Genomic DNA, 18089 nt, shown 5'->3' with positions numbered 1-18089 from the left:
ATTGCCTCTAACCTCTTACATAAAACAGACTTTTGGACAGAACATACACTGGACAATTACACAACAATATGAAGTACACATACAACACAATTTGGCACGATCACAGAACAGACATAAAACACCAACATATCACACTAACATGCACATGTAACAGAAAGGACCCACTGCTGCATGCTTTCTGGGAGCAGTAGTACCAAACAGAAAGGACCCCCTGCTGCATGCTTGCTGGGAGCAGTAGTACCACAAAACATTGCACAGACTACATACAAAGATCTTACAACAGTTAACAATTAACCTAAACCTTTCAGCACTGTAATAATTACCTCACGTGGAGGGGGGTAGAGCAATTACCACAGTACCTACAACCCGCAAATACTTACCTAACACTATGCAACAACTTTTACCCGCTAAAACATATACCCGTTTAATTTTTGGTTGGAAGATTTTTTTTTTTTTTAACTTGACCAAATCCAGCCAACCAAACCCACCCCTCTGCTGCTCTCAGCAGAGACAAACCCTTGTCTTTCACCCACAAATCAAGAGTTTAGGACAAAAAACTAGGTCCTTGCTAAGGGGTAATTCTTGTTAGCTAACAGAGAGCGAAATCAGCCACACGAACGTGCAAAAAGCGATCCTCTTAATGGCAGAGAGACCTGAAATGTGCCGGCATACTTTTTGCTAGTTCATGATGGCTCATTCCCCCCTCGTACTTGGTTAGCTATGCAAGAATACGCGTTAGTATCCACCAGGCTCGCCAAACTGTCTTGGAAATTCGCTTTAACAAATTTCTCCTTACCGTGAGTACTCGCAGTTGGATGCGCAGAAATCCCCCATAAAGCTGTGCGAATCTCGCTTACCACGACTGCAGCTAAATTACACGATTCCTGCCCATCCAAATACTTTAGCTCTGTTGAAATGTGGGGGAATTGGAGCTCCGTTGCCCTAGAATGATCACACGACACTCTAAGGCTAGTGTTGCAATTCACATAAGGGCCGGTTTCAGACTCAGCCCCTGGTTTTATTAAAAATACACACATGCCCCCCACATGAATAAAGTCAATCCCCTCCCACCGAACAATGCAATGGGGAGTGCCTATACACAGGATGTACATTCCGATTGGAGCATAGCCTTTCCTATTATCTATCACTGGTCCTCCCCCATGAGCCTTCTGAGGTCAGCAGACTTCCTCCCCTTCCCCCCCATGAGCCATCTGAGGTCATATTTCCTGTCCTACTAGCTCCCATTGGCATGCAAATCCTTTGTACAAGTATTCCCTAAGCTAAACACCAGTCTGTACCTGGATGGGCCCGGTACGATCTTTATTAAAACACATCCATCCAAGATACAGTTTCAAGTTGGTAATGGGTTGTAAGATATGCATAAGCCTACACGTGGAGTTCACACCGCTTGGCGCCTTGCGTTATGAAGCCCATGTGGTACTATGCTGCTGATATGTGGATACAGGCCCACGGTCTACTGCCAGCGACATTCGCATCGAATGCCGTGGTGGTATACACGCCGGTCTATAAGCGCAGATCTGCCATCTCATCCATTACCAAGCTGAGTACTGTAATACATACATTGTACATGCACATGGCCCAATTGCAGCCTTCAGAGCTTTAATTAAGCCACACGAGAGACATATGAATAACACGAATATATGACACATTTAAAGTTCGACCAACAATACAAAATTTCCATGACAGGGGAGTGTTTTACTAGGGGGCGGGGGTGTGTACTGCAGGGAACACCACTGATCGGGAGAGTGAAACTCTTCTGTCCCGATCAGCGTGTCCTGGAGCTGTCAGGGAACTGACAGAAAGCACAGCTACTGCAGCTGTGCTCTCTGTCAGCTATTGCCGCCGATCGCCGGGACATAGCTGGTAACGATCGGCTGTGACCCGGCAACTGACATCCGTGGCTGTGATCGGTGGGACAGGTAGGGCGGCGGCACATCCCCCCAGAAGAAGGGATGGAAGAAGGGTCACATGCATCATGGGAACCAGGTGGGATCTGAGAGAGGCTGCGGGCTGCTTGATGGTGTATGTAGAGTCTGACTCTCGTTCCCGGTGATGTCCAGAGCTGTGAAGGTGGGTGTCTTTCTCTCTATTGCCGGGGGGGGGGGGGGGGGGGTAGTGGAAGGTACTCCCAGTCAGTGTCAGGCTCTCTCCGTGGGAAGGGGGGGATAATGGTTGTGTCTGTGGGGCAGATGATTTTTGTGTTGCCTAGGTCAGCAGAAAACCTAAATACACCACTGGCTATATTGCTTGCACACTGTTACTGGTACAGATTGTTGTTTATTGATACTGCTGTTGTTTTACCCTGCTGGTTGGTGTAACCCCCAAAAATAACTCTTTTCTTAGCCTCAAGGTGAGTTGGAAAGTATGGTGTTATTTATAGAGTCACCAACACCAGGAACAGAAGGACCCAAACATCTAACGGCTCCTTCGGGGGTGGTGTCACACTCATTTTTATCTCTATAGGCTGCACATCTCCAACAGGACTCTGGATCAGAGGCATTACACTTCCACCGGTTCAGTCTTTATATTTCAGTCTTTTGTCCTTTCAGAACCTGAAGGAATCAGATGATGACATAACACTGCGGTGGCAACTCCTGGAGCAAAAGATTCCTCTTTACGCCAACGAGAAGGAGATTCTCCAGAGGACAGCCGAGCACCTCCATGCTCATTATTAATTTATGGTTTAAAGCTGAAGCTTTTATGGTTGTATCTTCCATCCCTGCTTTCTCATTACTCCCCCCGCATGTCATCAACATGCTAATTATATTTTAAAATAAAAACTGTTTTCATGAAATACCATATTTTGTGTCCAATTACATCATCACTGGGTTTCTGTTCCTCTTTGTGCAAGTCAGGCAGATCATGGCTGGTGGGAGGGGCTGGCAGAGTGACTTCCCCCATTGGAATACACTATTTTGTGGACATTTTCCAACAGCTCCCCACTTAACCTGCTGAATTTCCATCCAGGTATGGCCGGTTTGAGCATCCCCAAATCCAATTATGCAAAGGCCCCAGAAATTTACACCAAATTGGTTGACTGCAAGTAGAGTGTATTGCTACGGGTTAAGGGTGAGGATCTGTGCAAAGATGAATCAACCAGTCGAAAATCTAGTACTCTAAGCTGATTAAGGCTAGGTTCACACGAATGTGGTGCAGTACATCGCATGTTATTTGCACAGGAACCGCACTGCATTCGATTTGATCACATGCGATGTGTGTGCAGTGCGATTGGAGCCATACATTTTGTATGGCTCAAATCGCACCACACCCGCACCAAAAAGGTGCAGGACTCTATTTTTGGGTCCGCACTAGAATGGGATCGCATGGGTATTCACACCTACGCAATCCGATTCTGCACATCGCACCGTGTTTAGCGCAGGGGCTGACTGACCATTTGGAAACTCGGGCACCGCCCGAGGGCCGGGGTCAGTAGGGGGCCCCATGAGATGCCCCTTGTCACAATATGGGTCTCTGCCAGTCCCAGGTATTAATTTCTTGTTCCTAATCCCTCCTGGCCATAGGAAGAGCTTCCTCCAATTAGTATTCACTCCTGTGTGCCAAAGACCCCTAGCTGTAATTAACTCGCCACTCCACAAAAGGTCCCAAATTTAGGAAGAGCTTCCTCCAATTAGTATTCACTCCTGTGTGCCAAAGGCCCCTAGCTGTAATTAACTTGCCCCTAAACCAAAAAGGTCCAAAATTCAATTAGTGTATACATCCCTAATTCATGCCTTACTTTTGTATTAATGTATTTCCCCCACTAATTATCCTGCCCAACCAGTCCTTTCTGTGTACAGCCACAAATTAAATTACTGTAGTTCCATTCTCTTCATTGTCACCTGCTAATGACCCCCCTCCGCCTCTCTTCCTGCTCAGGGGGTTTAAGAGGTCAGTGCTGGTCTCTCTTGTTGTGCCATTCTGCTGGGCAACCACTGAGGGGTCCAGCTAGACTCTAGTGGCCCCCCAGCTCTGCCTGAGCCCCATTGGAGGAAGGGGATCCCAGAAGCTACATCAGCCCTGCCTGGAATGCTGTCAGCTCTGCCTGAGACTATCGCATCAGCTTTGCATTAGTGCATGCTTCCCTTGTGCTATCTGACTGCTTATGAACTACCTCTTGGATTACAAATTGCTGTAGAGCCTTTAACTTTGCCCACCGGGGCTGGATTACAAGTATTTTGGACTCTCTCTCCCTGCACTACTCCCCATTGATTGACTGTTGTCTGTTTTAATAAAGCTTTAAGTGTTTGCCGTCTGCCTTGTGTGTTCTGTCCCGCTTACTCTCCGTTACACCCCTGGTACCTTTTTCATAGGTTTTTTTGAGTTTGGGCAAGGACACAGGGGCCCCATGATCCCCTATTGCCTGGGGGCCCCATGAGTTCTCAGTCCGCCCCTGGTTTTGTGCACCGATTTAGGGGTGTTGTTAACACACACACCTGCATCAGTTTGCGTGAACAGGGTGCGATTCTGATGCGATACGGAATTCACACAGAAAACGCTGCAAATTCCGCACCACATCAGTGTGAACCCAGCCTAACAGTTAGAAAGCATCAGCCTGTAGTACCTGTTATGCCACAGCAATACATCAGATAAAGAATAACCGCAATAAACAGTATCCAATGCTGATAGGAGAATGGCTGACCAACTGACTTGTGTAGCAGCGATCAGGCCCTGTTCACATTAGGAGATTTGGAATCCTGTTCAGAATTGCTGCTATTCTGCCCAACATTCCAAATTGTGACAAAATGTACGTATATTGTGGCAATTGCAGCAAAACGTGCATTTAAAAATTGCACTAAGCCTGTCAATCCAAAAAGGAGGAGGAGCTTCTTTTGGGTGACAAATGCGCATAGGGCAGCCCGTTCAAGTGAATGAGCTGCCCTATGTGCAACTTGTGATTTCCCACAATCCATCAGGTTATACATCAGAATCTCTCTAGCACTGGTGGATAGAAGTGGAACAGCACTGCCCAGAATAGCATAGGACAGGGGTGTCCAATCTGCGGCCCACTGCTGTGCAACCTAACTATGTGATTATGAAGAGAAGCACCTCGGAGGCAGAATGGTTTTTATTGTTGGTTTGACTGGTAGAGTTTGGTGTTTGAATCTAAACATTTGGTATATGAAAAATGTATTTTTTTAGCTTTTTGCCTGGAATTCTTTAACCACTTGCCCTCCAGAGGATTTACCCCCCTTCCTGACCAGGCCATTCTTTACAATACAGCGCTGCATTACTTTAACTGACAATTGCACAGTCATGCAACACTGTACAGGTGAAACTCGAAAAATTAGAATATCGTGCAAAAGTTCATTTATTTCAGTGCAGCAACTTAAAAGGTGAAACTAATATATGAGATAGACTCATTACATGCAAAGCAAGATAGTTCAAGCCGTGATTTGTCATAATTGTGATGATTATGGCTTACAGCTCATGAAAACCCCAAATCCACAATCTCAGAAAATGAGAATATTGTGAAAAGGTGCAATATTCTCGGCTCAAAGTGTCCCACTCTAATCAGCTAATTAAGCCATAACACCTGCAAAGGGTTCCTGAGCCTTTAAATGGTATCTCAGTCTGGTTCAGTAGGAATCACAATCATGGGAAAGACTGCTGACCTGACAGTTGTGCAGAAAACCATCATTGACACCCTCCATAAGGAGGGAAAGCCTCAAAAGGGAATTGCAAAAGAAGTTGGATGTTCCAAAAGTGCTGTATCAAAACACATTAATAGAAAGTTATGTGGAAGGGAAAAGTGTGGAAGAAAAAGGTGCACAAGCAGCAGGAATGACCGCAGCCTGGAGAGGATTGTCAGGAAAAGGCCATTCAAAAGTGTTGGGGACTTTCACAAGGAGTGGACTGAGGCTGGAGTCAGTGCATCAAGAGCCACCACACACAGATGGATCCTGGACATGGGCTTTAAATGTCGTATTCCTCTTGTCAAGCTGCTCCTGAACAACAAACTACGTCAGAAGCGTCTTCCCTGGGCTAAAGAAAAACAGACCTGGTCTGTTGCTCAGTGGTCCAAAGTTCTTTTTTCTGATGAGAGCAACTTTTGCATCTCATTTGGAAACCAAGGACCCCGAGTATGGAGGAAGAATGGAGAGGCACACACTACAAGATGCTTGAAGTCCTGTGTGACGTTTCCACAGTCTGTGTTGATTTGGGGAGCCATGTCATCTGCTGGTGTTGGTCCACTGTGCTTCATTAAGTCCAGGGTCAACGCAGCCGTCTACCAGGAGATTTTGGAGCACTTCATGCTTCCTTCCGCAGACGAGCTTTATGGGGATGCGGACTTCATTTTCCAGCAGGACTTGGCACCTGCCCACACTGCCAAAAACACCAAAACCTGGTTCAATGACCGTGGGATTACTGTGCTTGATTGGCCAGCAAACTCGCCTGACCTGAACCCCATAGAGAATCTATGGGGCATTGCCAAGAGAAAGGTGAGAGACATGAGACCGAACAATGCAGAAGAGCTGAAGGCTGCTATTGAAGCCTCCTGGTCTTCCATAACACCTCAGCAGTGCCACAGGCTGATAGCTTCCATGCCACGCCACATTGAGGCAGTAATTGCTGCAAAAGGGGCCCAAACCAAGTACTGAGTACATATGCATGCTTCTACTTTTCAGAGGTCCGATATTGTTCTATGTACAATCCTTGTTTTATTGATTGCATGTAATATTCTCATTTTCTGAGATTGTGGATTTGGGGTTTTCATGAGCTGTAAGCCATAATCATCACAATGATGACAAATCACGGCTTGAACTATCTTGCTTTGCATGTAATGAGTTTATCTCATATATTAGTTTCACCTTTTAAGCTGCTGCACTGAAATAAATGAACTTTTGCATGATATTTTAATTTTTTGAGTTTCACCTGTACATAAATTAAGTTTTTGTCCTTTCTTCCCTACATATAGAGTTTTTTTCGGTGGTATTTAATCACCTGTGTGATTTTTTTTAAATTTTTTGCGCTATAAACGAAAAAAGGCCGACAATTTAATTGTAATCTAAATCGTAATTGGTTTACATGAAAGTTATAGCTTCTACAAATGGAGGTATATATACTGGAAATTTAAATTTAATTTATTTTTTACTAGTAATGACAGTGACTTATTGCGGAACTGCAACACTGGCTGGCATTCTGACACTGGGGGGGGGGGCTGACTAACTGCCACTGACATCCCAGTGACACTAATACAGTGATCAGTGCTAATAAAAAGCACTGACACTGTACTAATGACACTGGGCGATAAGGGGTTAACATCTGGGGCAATCAAAGGGTTAACCGTGTGCTGTGTGTGTTTTACTGTGTACACAAGCTGCTTTGTATTGCTCTCTCGTGCAGAGCAATACAAAGCAGCCTATTCGTGCTGACAGGGGAGAGATCTGTATTGTTTTAATCAACTGGCGGCGGCCGGGACCCAGTGATTGATATGTCCAGGAGCCAATAGTGGCAGAGGTAGAGACCACGCACGCCCAGAAATACAAAATTACATATATATAGGTGATTTTGCACATCCCTGCCGCCCTGTAGCTGTAGCAGTACTTCTGCTATTGGGCAGTCAGGAAGCGGTTAACTTCCACTGTCACTAATAAATGTAAAGCTCTTCTAATAGGAGGTGTTTGGGTATTAGCTATTTATGATGAGTCTAATTTTTATCCTGTGGTCACCCACTGCTATTTCTCCCACTGTGAATAAAACCCTTCTTAGGGACTAAGTCCCTGTCCAGCTTCTTCTTGGATAAGACAGTTACCCACCTTTGGTAGGTGAAACCCTTCACCATATTATGCCAAACTCCTGGCCATAGGCTTGCTCATGACATCCCTAGTCATAGGCCTTAGTATTGAAGAATAAAGGAATGTCCACACATGAAATCCATTTTCTGCAGTTTACTGTAACTTTTCAGAAATGTCTGTGCCATCTAACATCACATAGACTTACTGAAAGAATTGTTTGGTGCGGAGTGCCATACAGAGGTCAGACATTCTGTAGTTGTCATTTAGGCACAGAATTCCAGTACATGATTTGTAAGTCACCTTCCCTTATACTTCTTCCCCTTGGGAGCACCACAGCATTGGGGCCACTTCCCCCACGTATACTAAGTCCGCAGCATGCAGCTTCACTCACCAAGTAAAATCAAAGCGTCCTCATTAGTATGCCAGTCACACTCAATGTCCACTCCATAGCTCTTCCCAGCTGGACATGCTCCCAGGTGGCACACTCGCTCCCATATGTAGTAGTACTCACTTCAGAGGACTCTAAAAGGCCGCTTGCATCCTGCTCAGGGTCTGCAGACAACTTTAAAACAGTCAGGACAACTACAGCTGGTCCTTCTGGGTGCTGAAATACCTCAACTGGGGTGGCAGCCCTGTTAAGGGCCCATGGACAGTGGACTACTGCATCTGAAACTGATAGGTGTTTGGCTCCCATGCCCCAACTTACAAGGCCCCACTAATCCTGGAACTAATATGGGCACTAACTCCACCAATGTGCTGCTATCTGTGGGGACACACAATATATTAAAAAATATATATATAATATATATATATATATATATATTATATATACAGAGGCTGAATGGCAGCCTGGGATGAGTCTGCCTGAGATGAGTCAGCAAGGTTACTCTGGGTAAGGGCTGAGGGCTCTGCAGGGCAGTTTTCTGATACCTCCCCCTGCTCTGGAAGCTTCAGAAGTTTCTAGAAGGCAGTGGGTGGGAATGAGGAGGGGCTGATCTGCATACTTAAGAGATCCTGGCCAATCCCCAAGCAGGAGGCTTGGCATGGGGCCAGCACAGCTCTTGAAGTATGAGAGATCCTGATCAGCAGGAGGAGTAGTGTAGGGTGGAAGATGGAGTGAAGGCTGGAGTGTGGAACCTAGGATGGGCCTACCTACGGGCCGGTGCTGGACAAGGAAGTCTCCACTGTGCCATCGTCTTCTAGGAAGGACAACCTGATCAGCAGGGAAGAAGCCAGCCCAGTGAAAGGCCCGAAGGCAACCACCTACCCATTGAGCTATCAGGAAGGACAGGGTGAGTAACCTTCCACCCCCTGGGCCTGATAAGGTGAGAAGGCAGTTAAATTGGAGCTCCACCCAAAAGGGGAAGTTCCGCTTTAATGCTTTGCCTCCCACTCCCCATTAAGGATTGGCACTAGAGATGAGCGAATCGAAGTAGCCGAAGTGGAATTCGAGTCGAATATCGGAAAAATTTCGCGCCGAATCCGAAAAATAGCCTAATTCGGACGCGCGAATCGAAATTTTTCTGAAAATGGCGGCTGACATGTGCGGCGACAGAGCGGGGATGTCTGGGAAGGCGCGCAGACAAGGCGCGCTGACCCATAATGCATTCCTCAACGACATGTGATCGCATCAGCCAATCAGCAGCCAGCCAGCTAGCACTGTGTAATGGTCGAGCTATAAATAGCGGCCATTTTGGAATTCTTCATTTGCCTGCAGTCATTGAACAGAGGCAGACCGCTCTGTATTAGGGACAGGGACAGAGTTAGGGCCACAGAAACGATACTTGGGGACAGAGAAACGATACTTGGGGACAGAGAACTATTACTCAGGGACACAGAATTGTTAATTAGGGCCACAGAATCGTTACTTAGGGACAAAGAAACGCTAGTTAGGGCCACAGAATTCATACTCAGGGACAGACAGAATTGTTACTGAGTGCCAGAGAATTGTTACTTAGGGCCACAGAAACGTTATTAGGGCCACAGAATTGTTACTCAGGGACAGACAGAATTGTTACTGAGTGCCAGATAATTGTTACTTAGGGCCACAGAAACGTTATTAGGGCCACAGAATTGTTACTCAGGAACAGACAGAATTGTTACTGAGTGCCAGAGAATTGTGACTTAGGGCCACAGAAACTTTAGTTAGGGCCACAGAATTGTTACTCAGGGACAGACACAGAATTGTTACTGAGGGCCATAGAACTGTTACTTAGGGCCACAGAATTGTTACTCGCACAGACACAGAATTGTTACTCGCACAGACACAGAATTGTTACTGAGGGCCACAGAACTGTTACTTAGGGCCACAGAATTGTTACTCGCACAGACACAGAATTGTTACACAGGGACACAGAACTGTTACTGAGGGCCACAGAACCGTTACTTAGGGCCACAGAATTGTTACTCGCACAGACACAGAATTGTTACTCGCACAGACACAGAATTGTTACTCGCACAGACACAGAATTGTTACTGAGGGCCACAGAACTGTTAGTTAGGGCCACAGAATTGTTACTCGCACAGACACAGAATTGTTACTCGCACAGACACAGAATTGTTACTGAGGGCCACAGAACTGTTACTTGGGGCCACAGAAACGTTAATCAGGGACACAGAATTGTTACTGAGGGCCACAGAACTGTTACTTAGGGCCACAGAATTGTTACTCGCACAGACACAGAATTGTTACTCAGGGACACAGAATTGTTACTCAGGGACACATAATCGTTTAATTAAAGAGTATGTCAGATAACATGCAGAGGAGTGGCAGAGGAGGCAATGTTTTAGGAGCGAGCAGACGTGGCAGCAGAGGAAGGGGTCGAGGCAGCACTATTCGCAGCCAGAGGCCAGTGCTCCCGGTGTCATCCAGCGGTTGTGTCTCCACCGACAACCCTGCCGTCATCGATTGGTTGGCTCGGTCGTCTTCCTCTTCCCAGGTCACCTCTGACACCTACAGCCAATGGTCGGTGGGTACGTCAGACACAACCGTTAGTTGGCATGGCCCGGGACCAAGCCCACTGAAATCACGTGTCCTCTACCTGCCCCTGTCCTTTGGTGTTCCCTCACCAAGCGAAGTATCGCATGCTGTGGGCTCAGCCCCACTGTACAGTGAGGAAGAGCTAACAGAGGGCGGTCAGGAACGGGGGGAGACATCCGCCTTTTCAGCAGCCAGGCGAAGAAGTAGTGGCGAGGAGAGTGGCCCGGTAGCCGGTCTAGAGACAGGTCTGTCTCCTGACCCAGACGCAGCCGAGGGGGCTAGTAGTGAGGCGGAGACCCTACTTGATGATGAGGAGGTTGATCGCACTTGGCAGCCCCGTCGTCATCAGGCAATTTCTTCCGCATCATCAGGAGAAGAGGGTGGCAGCTTGGCAGTGAGCGAAACAGTCGGTGGGTTGCCCAGGAGACAGCAGCAGGGTCGCAGCAGTGTCAGTGGAAGCAGTGTCAGTGGAGCCAAACGGCCACGGAGTAGAGCACCAGCTCCACTGCAGCCTACCACCACGGCCAGTAGTGGTGCCGGTGTGCACGGAGGAAGCAGCAGTCAGCCAGTGAGGAGTATCGGGGGCAAAGTTTCCTACTCGGCGGTGTGGCAATTTTTCGTCAAGCCGCCCGAGGAAGTAAACGTAGCCGTATGTCGACTATGTGGCCAGAAAGTCAAGCGTGGCCAGGGGGCCCATGTTGGGACTACAGCGTTGCGGCAGCATATGCAGCGTCGCCATTTGGTGGCCTGGGAAAACCGTGATAAAGATACGGCGGTTCTGCCCGCCCCAGCCCCCGCTCCATCACCCGCTCCGTTACTTGCTCCGTCACCCGACGTCAATCGCCCTCCATCAGCCAGTCAAGGCACCAACACCTCTGCTGAGGGGAGTTGTCGCTCGTTGGCATCTTCCGCTCGTTCAGATGCTCCTTCTCCTGCTACTCCTCTTCACGGATTCCGTCAGCAGTCTTTCTTGGAATCCGTTTCCAAGAGACAACAGTTTGCGAGCACGCACCCGACGGTGCAAAAGCTGAACGTCCTCCTGTCCAAGTTGCTGGTGCTGCAGTCCCTCCCTTTCCAAGTGGTGGACTCAGCACCTTTCAGAGAAATGATGGCTTGTGCCGCGCCGCGGTGGAGAGTGCCAAGCCATCATTTCTTCGCCAAAAAGGCAGTGCCAGCCCTGCATTCACATGTAGAAGACATGGTGGGCCAGTCTTTGAGCATGTCGGTCTCTGCCAAAGTGCACGGCAGCGCCGACGTGTGGAGCTGTAACTACGGTCAGGGACAGTACATGTCATTTACGGCACACTGGGTGAACGTGGTGCCGGCACAGCCGCACCAGCAACTTGGACAGGTCACGCCGCTTTTGCCTCCACGTTTGCACGTCCTTGGTCCGGCAAAGATGTCCGCCTCTACCACCTCTTCTTCCGCCGTATCCTCAGCCGCCACCCCCGTGCCAAGTCCCATTACCCGACCGGCATATCACATGTGCAGGGCACAACGGTGTCACGCTGTTCTGCACCTGGTATGCCTTGGCGAACGTAGTCACACAGGGGAGGAACTTCTGAGTGTAATGAACAGAGAAATCGACAGATGGCTGTCTCCGCGCAAACTGAAAATCGGAACCATGTTGACCGACAACGGAAAGAACATGGTGTCTGCTCTGCGTCAAGGAAGGTTGTGCCATGCGCCATGCATGGCTCACGTGTTCAATCTGGTTGTCAAGCGGTTCCTAAAATCCACCATCCCACTGCAAGACATCCTTAAAATGTCACGTAAACTTTGCATGCATTTCAGCCATTCCTACACCGCAAAGCACACCCTCCTTGAGCTGCAGCGGCAGAACGGAATTCCACATCATCGCCTGATCTGCGACGTTGCAACAAGGTGGAATTCAACCCTACACATGTTAGACCGCCTTTACGAGCAGCGAAAGGCCATCACCGATTTCCTGATGTTACAAGCGGATAAAGGTACTCCCCTGTGTAACTTCGATGTCAGCCATTGGCAGCTCATGCGTGACACCTGCCGCTTGCTCAGGCCCTTTGAGGAGGCCACGCTATTCGTGAGTCGGCAGGACTATGGGATGAACGACGTCATTCCTCTGTTGCACGTCCTTGAACAAATGCTGTTAACAATGGCTGGTCAGGGTGCGGTAGACGTGGCGCACAGATCTCAACGCCACATGACCCCTGTGGGGGCAGGACAGGAAGAAGAGGAGGAGGTAGAGGAGGACATTTGTGCTCAGGAATTATTGAGTGAAATGGGTGGTTTTTCCACTCAGCGGACAGGAGTGGAGGAGCAGGAGCATCTGGTAGAGGAGGAGGAGGAGGAGACAGAGGACCCAGACGCACCGTGGCAGTATGCTGTGGAGATGGAGGCAGGGAGTCCCTCGCATTCCTTGGCACAAATGGCCCATAGCATGCTCGGTTGCTTGCGTAGCGACAGCCGAATAATAACCATCAGACAGAGGGATGACTTTTGGCTGTCCACCTTGTTGGACCCTCGCTACCGTTCCAAAATGGTGGCCTTTTTCACACCTGCTGAGAGGGAGGCCAAAATAACGTACTATAAAAACCACCTATGTAGTCAGTTGGTCTCTGCCTTTGTGCGCCAACGTCCATCCTCAGACACTGTGGGCCCTGTGCGCTCGCGTTCCGCTGCCATGGCAGCAGGGGAGGGGTGGGGTGGTAGGAGCAGTGGCAGCTCCACCAGCAGCGGCTGCCTCAGTCTGCAGTCGATGATGAGTAGCTTTCTTCACCAGCGCAGTGAGGAAACTACTAACCAGCCGCAGCAGCAGCAGCAGCAGCATCAGGTGGACCTGGAGCAGGATCTCAAACAACAGGCTTGGGCCTACTTGGACAGCACCCTGCCAACCGAGGTAGACAATCCCCTTGACTACTGGTCAACGAAACTTGACCTTTGGCCCCAACTAGCTGAATTTGCCCTTGAAAGGCTGTCATGCCCGGCCAGTAGCGTGGCATCGGAGCGCGTGTATAGTGCGGCAGGAGGTATTGTAACTCCGCGGAGGACACGACTGTCCACCCAAAGTGTGGAGAGACTCACGTTTGTGAAAATGAATCAGGCGTGGATTAGTCTGGATTTCAAACCACCAGTTCCTGACACAACTGACTAAATCCGCCATGAATCATGCCTCAAACATGTGCCACTTTGAGGTCTCCTCACACACTGCTGGTGTGTTGAATTTTTTGACATAGGGTGCTGGCAGATTACGGGCCTCCTATAGCTGCTGCCAGGCCCCTAATCTGCCATGGGCCCCTATATACCGCCTCCTCATGCTGCTGCCAAGTCCAGAGTCTCTCATGGGTCCCTGTACGGCCTCCCATTGCTGCTGTCTCCATCGCCACACTCTGCCATGTGCCACTTTCAGGTCTCCTCACACACTGCTGGTGTGTAGAATTTTTTGACATAGGGTGCTGGCAGATTACGGGCCTCCTATAGCTGCTGCCAGGCCCCGAATCTGCCATAGGCCCCTATATACCGCCTCCTCATGCTGCTGCCAAGTCCAGAGTCTCTCATGGGTCCCTGTACGGCCTCCCATTGCTGCTGTCTCCATCGCCACACTCTGCCATGTGCCACTTTCAGGTCTCCTCACACACTGCTGGTGTGTAGAATTTTTTGACATAGGGTGCTGGCAGATTACGGGCCTCCTATAGCTGCTGCCAGGCCCCTAATCTGCCATAGGCCCCTATATACCGCCTCCTCATGCTGCTGCCAAGTCCAGAGTCTCTCATGGGTCTCTGTACAGCCTCCCATTGCTGCTGTCTCCATCGCCACACTCTGCCATGTGCCACTTTCAGGTCTCCTCACACACTGCTGGTGTGTAGAATTTTTTGACATAGGGTGCTGGCAGATTACGGGCCTCCCATAGCTGCTGCCAGGCCCCTAATCTGCCATGGGCCCCTATATTCCGCCTCCTCATGCTGCTGCCAAGTCCAGAGTCTCTCATGGGTCCCTGTACGGCCTCCCATTGCTGCTGTCTCCATCGCCACACTCTGCCATGTGCCACTTTCAGGTCTCCTCACACACTGCTGGTGTGTAGAATTTTTTGACATAGGGTGCTGGCAGATTACGGGCCTCCCATTGCTGCTGCCAGGCCCCTAATCTGCCATGGGCCCCTATACCGCCTCCTCATGCTGCTGCCAAGTCCAGAGTCTCTCATGGGTCCCTGTACGGCCTCCCATTGCTGCTGTCTCCATCGCCACACTCTGCCATGTGCCACTTTCAGGTCTCCTCACACCCTGCTGGTGTGTAGAATTTTTTGACATAGGGTGCTGGCAGATTACGGGCCTCCCATTGCTGCTGCCAGGCCCATAATCTGCCATGGGCCCCTATACCGCCTCCTCATGCTGCTGCCAAGTCCAGAGTCTCTCATGGGTCCCTGTACGGCCTCCCATTGCTGCTGTCTCCATCGCCACACTCTGCCATGTGCCACTTTCAGGTCTCCTCACACACTGCTGGTGTGTAGAATTTTTTGACATAGGGTGCTGGCAGATTACGGGCCTCCCATTGCTGCTGCCAGGCCCCTAATCTGCCATGGGCCCCTATACCGCCTCCTCATGCTGCTGCCAAGTCCAGAGTCTCTCATGGGTCCCTGTACGGCCTCCCATTGCTGCTGTCTCCATCGCCACACTCTGCCATGTGCCACTTTCAGGTCTAATCACACACTGCTGGTGTGTAGAATTTTTTGACATAGGGTGCTGGCAGATTACGGGCCTCCCATAGCTGCTGCCAGGCCCCTAATCTGCCATGGGCCCCTATATACCGCCTCCTCATGCTGCTGCCAGGTCCACAGTGTCTCATGCCATGTGCCACTTTCAGGTCTCCTCACACTGCTGGTGTGTTGAATTTTTTGACATAGGGTGCTGGCAGATTATGGGCCTCCTATAGCTGCTGCCAGGCCCCTAATCTGCCATAGGCCCCTATATACCGCCTCCTCATGCTGCTGCCAGGTCCAGAGTCTCTCATGGGTCCCTGTACGGCCTCCCATTGCTGCTGTCTCCATCGCCACACTCTGCCATGTGCCACTTTCAGGTCTCCTCACACTGCTGGTGTGTAGAATTTTTTGACATAGGGTGCTGGCAGATTACGGGCCTCCTATAGCTGCTGCCAGGCCCCTAATCTGCCATAGGCCCCTATATACCACCTCCTCATGCTGCTGCCAGGTCCAGAGTCTCTCATGGGTCCCTGTACGGCCTCCCATTGCTGCTGTCTCCATCGCCACACTCTGCCATGTGCCACTTTCAGGTCTCCTCACACACTGCTGGTGTGTAGAATTTTTTGACATAGGGTGCTGGCAGATTACGGGCCTCCCATTGCTGCTGCCAGGCCCCTAATCTGCCATAGGCCCCTATATACCGCCTCCTCATGCTGCTGCCAGGTCCAGAGTCTCTCATGGGTCCCTGTACGGCCTCCCATTGCTGCTGTCTCCATCGCCACACTCTGCCATGTGCCACTTTCAGGTCTCCTCACACACTGCTGGTGTGTAGAATTTTTTGACATAGGGTGCTGGCAGATTATGGGCCTCCTATAGCTGCTGCCAGGCCCCTAATCTGCCATGGGCCCCTATATACCGCCTCCTCATGCTGCTGCCAAGTCCAGAGTCTCTCATGGGTCCCTGTACGGCCTCCCATTGCTGCTGTCTCCATCGCCACACTCTGCCATGTGCCACTTTCAGGTCTCCTCACACACTGCTGGTGTGTAGAATTTTTTGACATAGGGTGCTGGCAGATTACGGGCCTCCCATTGCTGCTGCCAGGCCCCTAATCTGCCATGGGCCCCTATACCGCCTCCTCATGCTGCTGCCAAGTCCAGAGTCTCTCATGGGTCCCTGTACGGCCTCCCATTGCTGCTGTCTCCATCGCCACACTCTGCCATGTGCCACTTTCAGGTCTCCTCACACACTGCTGGTGTGTAGAATTTTTTGACATAGGGTGCTGGAAGATTACGGGCCTCCCATAGCTGCTGCCAGGCCCCTAATCTGCCATGGGCCCCTATATACCGCCTCCTCATGCTGCTGCCAAGTCCAGAGTCTCTCATGGGTCCCTGTACGGCCTCCCATTGCTGCTGTCTCCATCGCCACACTCTGCCATGTGCCACTTTCAGGTCTCCTCACACACTGCTGGTGTGTAGAATTTTTTGACATAGGGTGCTGGCAGATTACGGGCCTCCCATTCCTGCTGCCAGGCCCCTAATCTGCCATGGGCCCCTATACCGCCTCCTCATGCTGCTGCCAAGTCCAGAGTCTCTCATGGGTCCCTGTACGGCCTCCCATTGCTGCTGTCTCCATCGCCACACTCTGCCATGTGCCACTTTCAGGTCTCCTCACACACTGCTGGTGTGTAGAATTTTTTGACATAGGGTGCTGGCAGATTACGGGCCTCCCATTGCTGCTGCCAGGCCCCTAATCTGCCATGGGCCCCTATACCGCCTCCTCATGCTGCTGCCAAGTCCAGAGTCTCTCATGGGTCCCTGTACGGCCTCCCATTGCTGCTGTCTCCATCGCCACACTCTGCCATGTGCCACTTTCAGGTCTCCTCACACACTGCTGGTGTGTAGAATTTTTTGACATAGGGTGCTGGAAGATTACGGGCCTCCCATAGCTGCTGCCAGGCCCCAAATCTGCCATGGGCCCCTATATACCGCCTCCTCATGCTGCTGCCAAGTCCAGAGTCTCTCATGGGTCCCTGTACGGCCTCCCATTGCTGCTGTCTCCATCGCCACACTCTGCCATGTGCCACTTTCAGGTCTCCTCACACACTGCTGGTGTGTAGAATTTTTTGACATAGGGTGCTGGCAGATTACGGGCCTCCCATTCCTGCTGCCAGGCCCCTAATCTGCCATGGGCCCCTATACCGCCTCCTCATGCTGCTGCCAAGTCCAGAGTCTCTCATGGGTCCCTGTACGGCCTCCCATTGCTGCTGTCTCCATCGCCACACTCTGCCATGTGCCACTTTCAAGTCTCCTCACACACTGCTGGTGTGTAGAATTTTTTGACATAGGGTGCTGGCAGATTACGGGCCTCCCATTGCTGCTGCCAGGCCCCTAATCTGCAATGGGCCCCTATACCGCCTCCTCATGCTGCTGCCAAGTCCAGAGTCTCTCATGGGTCCCTGTACGGCCTCCCATTGCTGCTGTCTCCATCGCCACACTCTGCCATGTGCCACTTTCAGGTCTCCTCACACACTGCTGGTGTGTAGAATTTTTTGACATAGGGTGCTGGCAGATTACGGGCCTCCCATTGCTGCTGCCAGGCCCCTAATCTGCCATGGGCCCCTATACCGCCTCCTCATGCTGCTGCCAAGTCCAGAGTCTCTCATGGGTCCCTGTACGGC

General features: G+C 50.3%; 2 protein-coding genes across 3 annotated transcripts in view; one reads left to right on the top strand and one right to left on the bottom strand.

Moving 5' to 3' along the window:
- The window catches only part of LOC149449524 (transient receptor potential cation channel subfamily M member 2-like), an 80626-nt gene extending 76353 nt beyond the window's left edge, over window positions 1-4273 (top strand). Inside the window, exon 15 of the mRNA XM_089693145.1 lies at window positions 2571-4273. Within this exon, the coding sequence (XP_089549271.1) occupies window positions 2571-2590 (20 nt within the window). The 3' untranslated portion in view covers window positions 2591-4273. The remainder of the gene's footprint in view (window positions 1-2570) is intronic.
- LOC149449523 (endogenous murine leukemia virus Env polyprotein from Emv-2 locus-like) overlaps window positions 1-18089 on the bottom strand; it is a 37616-nt gene that overhangs the window by 6420 nt on the left and 13107 nt on the right. The window lies entirely within an intron of this gene.

This window comes from Staurois parvus, unplaced genomic scaffold, assembly GCF_062004578.1.
Source record: "Staurois parvus isolate SC_StPar_1 unplaced genomic scaffold, SC_StPar_1.0 ptg000615l, whole genome shotgun sequence".
In the NCBI taxonomy this organism is placed as follows: domain Eukaryota; kingdom Metazoa; phylum Chordata; class Amphibia; order Anura; family Ranidae; genus Staurois; species Staurois parvus.
Note: the sequence above shows the minus strand (reverse complement) of the source record. Positions and strands in the feature narration are given on the sequence as shown.